The following is a 12,454-nucleotide window of genomic DNA, read 5'->3' on the forward strand; positions in this document are numbered from 1 at the left end:
AAATAACTCTACCCGTTGCCTTGATATATTTGAAAATAATATATAACACATCCCAGTTTCTCCTTTGAATGAGTCGGTAAATGTCTATTTCCTCCGTGAAATTAACCTCTCTTAGTTCAGCGTCCAGAACAGCTCTTTGTTCGTCATATTTGTTACATCTCAGAATAACATGGTGGATATCCTCGCATTCACAGCCGCATTCACATCTCTCATTGTCAATGTAGTTCTTTCTCTTGAGAGAAGCTCCCAGGTTATAATGGTTAGCTCTTATACGATTGATGAACGTGATAAAGTATTTTTCAGCTCTGACCTTCCGAAACCACGGCACGACCGAATCACGGTCATAGAACGTGTCAAAATAGAAAGTTCTCTTGTGTTGAGCGTCACGTACAATCGATATCTGCGTAGACTCCCATGCATCTCTCCTTGCTCGCGCCAGTAAATCCCCCACCGGAACCGTGATGGAGGAGTCAGGCTCCTCCTCCGCCGCCTCCTTAGCCAACCCATCAGCGATCTCGTTATCCAGAATTCCCGCGTGAGCGGGAATCCACGCGAGTACGATCTTCTTATCACAAAGTTTTTCCAGCTTATAAATCAATATTCTCGCTTCAATCACATACTTATTCTTGTGGACATTTAAATGGTTATTTCTAATAGACTTAAGAACAGCTTGGCAATCAGACAGGATAATTATCTCGTTTTTACCCACGTATTTGCGGGTCCATAGCAAGCGCAGAGCTGAGCACACTGCAAAAGCCTCCGCAGTGTAAGAAGAACAGAGGACGGGTAGACTCATCTTGAAAGCCTCGTCGTAATCGCAGATAAGAATACTTGCTCCTGTAGAGCGTGCAGACTTATTATATGATCCGTCCGTAAAGAAAATATCTGGATCCGAGCTCAAATAATATTTATCAATAATTTTTTGAAAGAGTTAGGTCGGAGAACCTCTCTCGCTTTCTCACAGCTCCGATATCCATGTCAACAGTAGGTTTACACGTGTGGGCGTTATAAGAGACGCTGAAAATTGGAAACTTCTCGGCAGGACCAATGAGATGCCTAGTGCGGTTTACTTTTCGCCATATCTCCAATAACAGAGAAGGTCTATACGCAGGCTGTCTGAATCGTTTGAAATTCTCTTCTTCCAAAAGGTCGCGCATCTTGTCGCACAATCCATTATGGTTATGAGCAATTGCCTTGTTAGCAAAGTTAATGCCCAACAGCATGGCCCGGTCCCTCAAATGTGTCATTTTTACCTCTGCCACAATCACATTGTTGGGGGTGGAATTCCTGTAGCCAAGGGCTGTACGAATGCCTAGGAATTGAGCCCTCTCCAATTTTAGCTGTAAGGAGGCTTTTTGGGGGAAAAATACGAAACTCCCATAATCAATGATAGACCTTACAAGACTTTTATAGAGCATCAACGAAGTATTTACCTCCATGCCTCTGGAAACTCCACAGAGATATCTAATAATAGAATTTGGGCGGTTCACCTTGCCTCTCAGTTTCTGTATCTGACGGTCGAAGTTTAATTTATTGTCAAGCCAGATTCCCAGGAACTTTGCACCCCCACAGTTGGGGACGTCGCATCCATTGCGTGTATACTCATCTGTTTGTCGATGTATCCGCTCTTGGAAGACTCCACCAGCACCGTTTTTCTCGGCTCCAGATCAAGTCCCATTTTGCGAAGTCGGTCAGCAATAATGTCAATCGCACGCTGGAGCAAAAGTCGATTACTTCCATGGTTGGGTCCACGGACGTAAATCTCGACGTTGTCCGCAAACTCGACCGCCTCAACAACCTCCGGCAGGTCCGCACAGACACCCTGCGTGTATAATGAATATAATACCGAACTCAGGACAGCACCTTGCGGGAGCCCCCTATAGACGAAGCGATCCACAGAATCTCGGGCGTTAACTATGAATCGCACCCTTCTACGGTATAGCCAATTGCTAATGAATCTGACTATGGCGGGAGGGCAATTGAGTGCTATCAATTTCCCCAGCATTATCCCATAATCCACGCAGTCATACGCGGAGGAGACGTCAAGGAACGCGGCCAGGGTGTATTCCCCGACACACATCGCGGCCATGATATCCGCAACGATCCTCACCAGGTTATCAGCACACAACCTGCCCCTGCGAAAGCCATTCTGTGACGGACTGAACTTCTCGTCCTTTTCCGCCCACCAAACTAACCTTTCATTGATCATCCTCTCCATCACTTTGCCAACGCAGGAAGACAATGAAATGGGCCTGACCTTTTCGCAGCCCACCTTATCAATAAAAATCTCCTGATAGTTGAGCCAGTCGCTGGGGAGAGAGCCAGTAGACCACACCTTATTGAAGATGTCCAACAGGAAGTCCTTAGCAATTTCTGGAAGAGCCTTAATGGTCTTATATTCGATGCCGTCCAAACCAGGGGATGAGTCTTTACGGATCATCTCAAGCGCTCTGACCATTTCCACGCGAGAGAACGGTGCATCAAAGTTCGACGTCAAAGTGGCATTTCTCAAAGTCAAACACAGGCTCGACACCAACGGAGGGCAGGGCCAAACTCTCAATAGTTGATTTGACCACCTCCTCCCTATTCTTAGTGGGCCAGGCATTCCACTCGAGATTTTTCCTGGCGTTTTTAAAGATGCGCATAATCTTCCAGACATACAAGAGACTCGTAAACCTGTCAATCCCCCTACAGAATTCCTCGAAACCGGCCTTCTTTTTACGTTTAATGGTCTGTCTAGCCCAACCCGTCGTCTTCTTATAGCCAAGCCAGTCATGTAGACTCTTGGTATTCTTGAAGGCCTTTAAGGTCTCCTTTCTATTACGAATGACCTTGTCGCATTCTACATCCCACCATTTATGTGAAGGTTTCCTTTTGATCGGGGGAACCCTCGTAGGCGGAGTCGTAGACCTTCTGCCCGAAGCATCGGCCACAGCGCTCTTGATGACCTCGATGAAAGAAGAGTAGCAGGTCTCGAGATCCCTCTCCAAAAAACTCCGCCGGAGGGGAATACTTTCTCTCATTTCAGAATCTACTATCTTCCGAAATCGGCTCCAATCGGTCTTCTTAGTAGATAGACGGTTCGTGGTCTTCCCATAAATCAAGGGGGGATTATCGAAGGAGAAGGAGATCGGATGGTGATCACTGCCCCAAGCATCCGAAATCCGAAAATAGGATACGTCCCCAACTATATTTGTCGTGCCGAATAGCAGATCTATATTGGTATCTCGCTGTCCTCTGACGCTGCCACGAGAGCAGGTGTCCACGTTAACACAGATCAATCCTTCACTATCCATGATCTCGTAGAACAGATCTCCTTCAACATCTGTGGTAGGGCAATTCCATGTGCCACTGTGGGCATTGAAATCGCCCAGGATAATCGTGTCGAGGCCATTACCGCCAACAGCATTGAATACAGGCCCAAGGTCGTGTCTAGCCATCGGTTCACAAGGGTGCCTATACATGGCGACAATATTGACATTACAAGAAAGATTATTCGTTTTGACGCAAACTACGTCATATCCTACAGGCAGAATACCTTGTATTGGTACCTCAATAAAATCCACAAAATTGCGTAGGGATAGAGACGCCACCGCTACCCAATCTGTTAACGCTACTCACAGATTTAAATTTGGAGAAAGAGACCCGTCGCGGGCCTTTACATCTGGTCTCGGTTAACACCACGATGTCATATTCCGTAACATGCCTGGACAATTCCTCCCTGCAGTTTTGATATTCTCGACAATTCCACAACAGAAGCTTGAATTATGAAGTAGAGGGGAGGGAATCTCTCCCCATACCGTACGCGCTCTGTCCTCCATGTCTGACACTGTTCAATACTCTTAATTCCTTCCTTACTCCTTCAAACGTACCGCCGCTTGGGGGGGAGGGGCGCGATGTCGTCCCTCATTCATAAGTACCTCAATCAGGCCATCCCTCGCCAAGGGAAATCTCTTCATCAACATCAACAACATAATACTCTCGATCATTTCCTCCACCGTGCCGTGCTCCCGGCATTCGTTATCCCTCTCCGCTCCGCGCTGCACCACCTGAGACCAAGAAGTCCCACGAGCCGCGGACAGGGCCAATCCCCTCCTATCCACCACTATTTCCTCCTCACGATTATTGAATTGGCCGTAATAGTTTCCCATTCCGCCTGTCTCAGGCAGTCTCTGTCCTTTCCTTCGTTCTTAGTCTGGGGAAACCACTTCGCTCACTATTCAGGCGAGGGCCTCGCACTGATCCCTCTCGAGTGCTCGGTACATTAGAAGGCACAGATTTCTGGGGCGGGAGAGCAGGCCAACTAGCGGGATCAACTCTGCTGACCATGGGCTTAGCAGGGATTGGAATTTCCCCCTCCGTCTCGCACTATAGAAAGAGACATTATTAAACGCCATAATGACATTAATATTTTTATTTTTCTCACGCTTCAAGCAGCCGCGGAACGTGGTCTTATGCTGTCCATCACAGTTGAAGCAACACAACGGTTTATCACACTGGCCATGCGCTTACCGCAAACAATGCAACGTGTTTCGCTCTTGCATGCAATTTTAGTATGGCCAAACTTAAAGCAATTGAAACATTGCCTGGTTTGAGGAATAAATGGTCTTACACTTAGGTTGACTTCATTGCGGAAAATTTTTAAGTTCTTGATTTTTTTCAACTTGAAGGTTATGACAATATTATACTCGTAGCCACGAGGGACGACTTTTGTGCAGTCGGATTCAACTTTCTGCGGTACATCCTTTCAATACGTCCGACTTGTCCTGCACCGCGTCCCAGTGCTCCGGAATCCCGGCTGGCCAGTCTGAAACGACTCCCTTACAGACAATGGATCGTTGTTCTACGTAAGCCTTTATCTTAGTAACATGCATACTATCAACAGAAACGAGCGCACGATTAGCCTCTGTTGCTTTTTCAAATTCAACCTCCGCAGTGAAATGATTGAGCATTTCCAACGAGGACGGGCAGATTTGCAATTCTGACAGGAGCATCCAAAGTTTTATTTCTTTCATGCCCTTTCTTGTTGTAGAATGCTCTGGCGCGAGCTTAATAGTAATTTTGGCTTTACCTGAGTGTGCGTCGTCAAATCTCGTATATCGTTGAATTTCTGGATTACCATTACATCTCCTCAGCACGTGATCACACACAATATATATCTCCTTTTCGATCGCCGGCGACAACGATCCCACGGCGGTTTCACGCGGCTCGTCACTCGTGATCACGTGATCACTCAAACCGATCGTGCAGTCGTTCTGCGTTTTATTACTATCTAAAACTAAACTATTCGCTAGCGGGGCCGCTTTTTTTTATTAAAAGCTCGCGGTCCCCCGTGTCTGAATCCTTATCCTTAATAATTTCCACGTCCATCTCGTCCCCAGAGTCGGCTGGCACGTGACGTCTCTTAAGAAACTTCTTGTTCCTCTGTTGTTTGCGTCGATTTTCAATCTCAGCGCGGCTAAAATCCGGTTGTTCGTTATTTGAAATATCCTTCGTGAATTCGTCAAATTCCTCCTCCGAGACACTCGTCCTGAGTCTTTTATTGCACTGTGTATCGTCACGTTGTGCACGGGTGTCGGCGCTCAGAGTCTGCGATTTATTCGAGTCCAGGATATCCATCCTTAAAAGAAAACTAATAAACGCTCCCCCTCCGAAGGGGGAACAGCAAGATCAAGAATAAAACCCTTCCGAGCAAACGAGGACAACGAAAAGGTCCAACGTGATAATGTAGGTACCACAAACTAGCAGATATATATCTATGAGGGAGGAGCGAAAGCAAGGCACGTTCGACTCGCATGGCGGTTCGAGCGGAACTCCCGTACTACCGTGTCTCTCAAGATAGGTTAGTGACAGCGCATTGAACGCACCTATCAGCACTCGCGCAGTACACATACGTATAACATATGTGCATATCGAAACTGGCGATACTAGCACCGCCCTGGTGTTGAAAAAGTGAAAGTTACATTTCTCTGTTACATCTGTTATATATATGTTATATTGAGCTAGAGCGGTCGACGTTCGACGTATCTCTTAACGACGTATCTTAATAATAAAATTTTCATATTTGGACTTTGCGTCGCAATATCTCCGCTCGTAGGGCACGTAGCGGAAAAATAAAAACAACCCCCCCCCCAAGCCAACCCCAAGCTATCGATCAAGCCTACTTAGAACTTAATCCGTTCACTCGTTATCGAGATCTCAACATCTCGAGTACTCGCAACCCGTCGCGTCGCGTAAAAGAGTCACGGTCGGTCTCGCTCCGCGTATACTTGGCACGAGACACTACCGTGTCTCTTGAAACGAATTAGAACAGACTTAAAAGTGTTGACATTATCGACATCGAGAAAGTTCGGCCTTCATTATATAGGATCCCCTTGATGTCTTTCTTATTATATCATTCTTATATACTTTCTTGTTTCCTTCAGTTTATCGTAGAGTTCGTTTTTTTTTTCGATGTTACTTATTAATAATTGCGCATCCCGGATGGGCGCAAGTATTAATAGTCAGACTACTTGCGTAGACTTGTGATTTATGGTTCACAGTTCGCCATTCATAAAAAATCCAATTGCTGATGTGGATCTTTCATAATGTTTGCAATTCGTGATTTGTAATTTGCGATATACAATTTATTCATGTAATTCATAGTCGTAATTCGGCAATAATTTATTTCTACTTATAGTGATGCTTGTTCTTGGGATTCTATACTTAAACGAATATTCTATTATATGTTCTACAAACGCAAAAACATAATTATCTACTCACTCACAGAATGTATTACAAAAGGCCGAGTAAGTTAATTACTATAATGGGCTCTATATTACAATAATAGAGAGTGCATTATAGTAACTAACGTAATCAATTTCCTAGTATATATAGAAATAAACATGAATCTCAATGCGCAGTAGTATAGTGCTATTAGCTATACATAATATCCACACGATACAACTGATTCGTAAAGATTCGCGCCATTTTGATTTTGTTTATCAAATCGGGGCGATTAAAAAATCGCTTCAGTACATCCAGATTGATAAGCGACGAATTTGCCCTTCATGAATCTTATACGCACTGTGAATTGGGAAACGCACATAAACTAGTTCATGTGAACGTTTTACAAGATAATTGTTTATCGTTATATATTTCAGTTATAGATTGCGATGGTACTCGTGGAACTAATCGGGGCTCTTATCGGTGCTCTGAGCATTGTGTATATTTATTATAAATTTGTGATATTCAACTTCTGGCGCAAGAGGGGTGTTTTTTACGTCGAACCTGTTGTACCAACTGGAAATATAACAGCTCTGGTAATTGGAAAAAAGCAAATAGGCAAGTATCTCTGCTATTTTTTATGATATAATATTAACATGCATACACAATGTGAATATTTCCCACTACAAGTGTGCAACTCTCTATGGTTTTCTAAAATATTTAATTATAATTAGTAATTAAAAGTAAAAGTAATTAACATAAAAAGTTTAACAGCGATATGGTAAATTCGAATGTATGCGTGATATTCTCATTAACTTTTGCAAAATAGCAATTGCTGCATTATATTTTACGAAATTTGTAATTGCTGCATTATAAAATTACAACAATTGTATCTTATTTGTCACTTTTATTTATAAGTATTACAAATATTCTTGTTTTTTTATAAAACTAGAAATTTACTAGGTATTATTTATTGTATTTCTGCTTAAAATGAAAAATCGCGGAATTAATTAAATGGAACTGTCAATATAGGCGTTCTCTTCCAAGATGTCTACATGAAATATAAGAATCATCGCGCTATTGGAATGTACTCACTTTATAAACCAAACTTACTAATTGCTGATCCCGATCTTATTCGAGTGGTGTTGACAAAGGAATTCAGAAGTTTCCATGACCGCGGAATGTACTACAATGAAAAGACTGACCCATTGTCTGCCCATTTGTTTTGTATGCCTGGAAAGAGATGGCGAAATATGCGCGTCAAGATGACACCTACTTTCACTTCGGGAAAAATAAAGCAGATGTTCTCGATTGTTAAGGAATGTGGCGAAGAACTTGCAAAGTATCTGCAGAGCATAGCACAGATGAGAGATTCCGTCGAAATAAAAGATATATTTGCAAGGTAATAAGTTGTTTTTAAAGAAATTGTTTACTTAATTCAAAGTAGAAGTTGTTAATGTAAAAATCGGAGAGGAAATGGTTAAGCAGCGTCAACAAATGCTCTTTTTATCAATAAAAAATTTTTTTTAATCAATTTGACATTTATTGCTGTTTAATGAAGAGTTAAGGAGGTTATTAGTTAAAATTATGTAAGTGCATAAGATGGAATATTCTCATAGATGTATACGTCTATGAATATTTTCTACTGATGAATGAATGAGTTTTATAGACTATATTTATAGAACTCATACAGTATGTTTAACAAACATGTTTACTAATATATATATTTAATATAGATTAATATATATATATATATATAAATGCATTAATGCAAACGCAATAAGCGATACAGAAAGCAAATTATCCAGACAAGTAAATATCGCAAACAGTATGCTTTAATACAGTCACTGATATTGCACATTGAATATAATTACCGATAAATTACATCTACCTTTAATTCTTAATGATCACGACCTATTACGATTTATCTCACTATAAAAAATATTTTTAAATCGTACAATCGGCAGAATAAAGGATTTTACATTATATAATATTTAATATTCAGAAGAGCAAACATCAAAAATTAGTTTAATAAGTTTTAGTCATTAATATATCATAAATATACAAATATATTGTTACGCTCGTCACGCGTTCGCCGCACTCGCACTCTCACCGCACTCGCGAACGCGCCGCGCTTCCCCGTCACCGGGAATAATGATACTCTCTATTGTTATAAAAGAACGGATTTATTGCTCTAATACAACAAGACACGTCTGTCAAATACGAGATCCAGAGCGTAAATCTGACAACCGGCTGTTAGTAAACTGCGTCGTTAAGCAACCCGTCGTCAGGTTGCGATATTCTTCTGTCGCCCAGGAGTCTGACGGGCGATACGGCACGAGCGCACAGCGATCGCACAGCATGGGCGTAACAATATATTAAATATTTCAAGTATATACTTTGTTATCTAATTATATAGATTAGATAACAACGAGTATAAGAAATTTTCAACCGTCAGTAAAATCTGTGACCTAGAATTCTTATATAAATATAATATAAACTTTCTTCTTTTAAGTATAGAATAAATTTGTGTATTTCAATAACAAGTGATTTTGTTTTAACATACGTATAAGTATATCAAAGAGAGCACAATATATTAATTAACTTATAAAAATGTTTTCTTTTGGATTTGTCATATTTCAATGTATTATCAGACATTTTCAAATTATATTATCATTAAGATTAAGGAAGATTAAGAAACTTTACATTATCTAATTTTTAACATTCCAATTGTGAATAATTTGCAATTAATAAATAACATTTATTTGGAATTTTCATAATATAACTTATAATATAATATAATATAATAATTTTTAAAATTTTTATTGTAGAAAATGTAATACATGAATAACGGATCTTTCTTTTAAATATTTGTAAGAAAAACCTTCTTGGATCTGGACTATTTTTGTATCTTTTTCATAATATCATTTATTTAAAGTGTCCGTGTTTTGTCAACCTTTCTTTATTTGTATGAACTTTTTCTCATATTTTTCCACATTTCCGATGTCTCGCAAATTTAATAGAATCTGCTACAACATGAAATAATGTGTCAATTTTACCAATAGATATTCGACAGATGTAATTATGTCAACGGCTTTTGGTATAAAATCTAATTGCATTGAGGAGCCGAATAACGAATATCGTAAACAAGAAAAGAAAATTGTGGAGATGAACTCGATTTGGATTGCCTTGTTCATATTCGTGCCGAAAATTATGGATTTCTTTTCCGTTCCTTTCACGGACCGACAAGTCACCAGCTTTTACATGAATATGTTTCGAGAGAATGTGGAATACAGACAAATTCATAATATCGTAAGGCACGACTTTATGAATCTGCTCATTCAACTTATGGGGAGAGGCTACGTTGATCCTGACGATGACAAGAAGACCACCGACGTAAAATGTTAATATATATTTTTATTTATTAGAAGAAACGGGCTAATTAATATATTTTTTATATTTTATTAATATATTAATATATTTTTATATGTTGAACCCGATGATGACAAGAAGGCAACCCATGAATGTTAATTTACTTTATATTTATTTTTATATAAATAGTTTCCCCACGTGTCGTAAAAATATGCATAATTATTATTTCGCATTGCAGTTTTGCAAGTCAGTTAATTAAAATTTTTTACATAAAATTATTAACAAAATTATGTTATTTTATCCGCAGCAACTGTAAGCAAACTCACTATGGAGGAAGCTGTGGCGCAAAGTTATATCTTCTTCATAGCAGGTTTCGAAACTTCCTCGACGACAGCAACATTCGCTCTGTACGAATTAGCACAACATCATGACGTACAAGATAAAGTTCGCCAGGATATCGATGAAATGTTGACAAAACATGGTGGTGTGACATATGACGCTGTGAACGAAATGACATATCTTCACAAAGTAGTAAATGGCAAGTGTATCGTCGCATTGTATTCCATTTACTCAATTTTGAACAAAAGAGCAAGATTTTATATTATATAAAAATTTCGTTATTTCTACATACACTTAAATAAATTTCTTTTATTTTGAAATTAAATAATATATTTATATTTTCGTAATTTCTTTTACATATCCAGAAACTTTGAGGAAATATCCGCCTATTCCAGTGTTGAATCGCACCTGTACCGAAGAAATAGACTTACCGACAATGAACGTTCGCCTGCCAAAGGGGACTTTAATAACTATACCGGTGCTTGGGCTGCATCGAGATCCGTCGATATATCCGGATCCAGATAAATTTGACCCGGAACGGTTCAACGCGAACGTGGTAGCAGAAAGGCTTCCTTACGCTTATTTACCATTCGGGGAAGGCCCACGAAATTGCATTGGCAAGAATATGAATTAAGCTATTAATATATTTAACTTATATATCAATCTGTTGTTTATAAACTATTTTTATTATCATGTATCTCTCTCTCTCTCTCTCTCTCTCTCTCTCTCTCTCTCTCTCTCTCTCTCTCTCTCTCTCTCGCATACTTATTACACGTTAATTAACAACAATAAGCGTTTTGATATTTGCATTTAACAATTTTCTTCAATTATATTTTAAAAACATATTTTATTTAAAGCAAGTATATATATTAATTAATTAAATATAATAAAAATATTGGTAATAACAATAATAATAACTATGTAAAGGTATTTATTAAATGTGTTCCTTTGATGTTAATTTAACACACTAATCGCTAAAAAAGAAAAGTAGTTTCAAGTTTAGTAATCTTTGCTCTAATATGAGTGTTCGCTTCATACGATTCGAGGGCTATGGAGAGAGTTAGATATATTCTTTACATTGTACTTAAGTAGAGCTTCGTAAAGCTTAAATAGAGCTCGCAGACTAAAGAATAAGTATAAAAATGTCTCACAAATGTCTCACAAATGCATGGCATTAATATCATTAATTTTCAGGTGCGCGATTTGGCTACGTGCAAACGAAAGTCGGACTTGTTTGTCTTTTGTCGAAATACAAATTCAAGCTCCACTCCCGGACTTCGGTTCCGCCTATTTTCGACGAAAAATGTGTGAGTCTTACAGCGAAAGGTGGTGTACATCTTATTATCGAACCGCGATAAAATATACATTATATAATCGCGATCTTACATAAACTTATAATATAAACTTAAAATATTTGTATTCTTGTCTTGTTTTAAATATTCACAAAATTATATTATCTAACTTAACTCAAGTGACATGTATTTCAAAAAAAAGATGTGAAATCTTTAATTTCTTCTTCACAAAATTTTTATTATCTAACTTAACTCAAGTGACATGTATCTAACCTAAGTGGTAGCTTTATATCTTTTTCACAAAATTATATTACCTAACTTAACTCAAGTGACATGTATTTCAAAAAAAGATGTGAAATCTTTAAATTAAATTGCGCCAATTGTAAAGAGAATATGTATATTGCTTTGAAAGATAATTGTTATGCAACTACTTTAAAGAAACCCAAGTGGTATCTTCGTATTTGTTCGCGATTGCGAGAGAATTATTTCCTTCTCGAAGGTTCTACATTATCTTGTATATCAACTTGTTATTCTTCTCGAGTGTCGGAGTCGCACAGGCGGATCACGTGTAGCGGCGAACCGCGGCTACCTCTGTCAACATTAGCTGAATCGCTGTCGCTGCGTGACACTGCCTGCTCCCGTGCATGCTAAAACATGTCGAATTCTTATTGGCTGTCATCATCTAAACCTGAGAACCTTCGTGAAGTTTAGGGGGTATAAGGCCCCGGCGATTCGCGCCCGAGCGC

The 12,454-nt window shown here is 39.3% G+C and overlaps 1 protein-coding gene across 3 annotated transcripts in view; it reads left to right on the forward strand.

Moving 5' to 3' along the window:
- LOC139818716 (probable cytochrome P450 6a14) overlaps positions 1-12,454 on the forward strand; it is a 34,572-nt gene that overhangs the window by 6,021 nt on the left and 16,097 nt on the right. The window contains exons 1-7 of one of the 3 annotated variants that reach the window (XM_071787548.1): positions 4,696-4,847; positions 7,143-7,323; positions 7,738-8,107; positions 9,771-10,108; positions 10,385-10,615; positions 10,782-11,033; positions 11,611-11,723. In XM_071787548.1, the coding sequence (XP_071643649.1) occupies positions 7,155-7,323; positions 7,738-8,107; positions 9,771-10,108; positions 10,385-10,615; positions 10,782-11,033; positions 11,611-11,723 (1,473 nt within the window). In that variant the 5' untranslated portion in view covers positions 4,696-4,847; positions 7,143-7,154. Of the gene's footprint in view, positions 1-4,695; positions 4,848-7,142; positions 7,324-7,737; positions 8,108-9,770; positions 10,109-10,384; positions 10,616-10,781; positions 11,034-11,610; positions 11,724-12,454 lie in introns of those variants that run through there. The other 2 variants (XM_071787550.1, XM_071787549.1) reach the window with 2 other exon arrangements.

Source organism: Temnothorax longispinosus, chromosome 9, assembly GCF_030848805.1.
Source record: "Temnothorax longispinosus isolate EJ_2023e chromosome 9, Tlon_JGU_v1, whole genome shotgun sequence".
Taxonomy (NCBI): domain Eukaryota; kingdom Metazoa; phylum Arthropoda; class Insecta; order Hymenoptera; family Formicidae; genus Temnothorax; species Temnothorax longispinosus.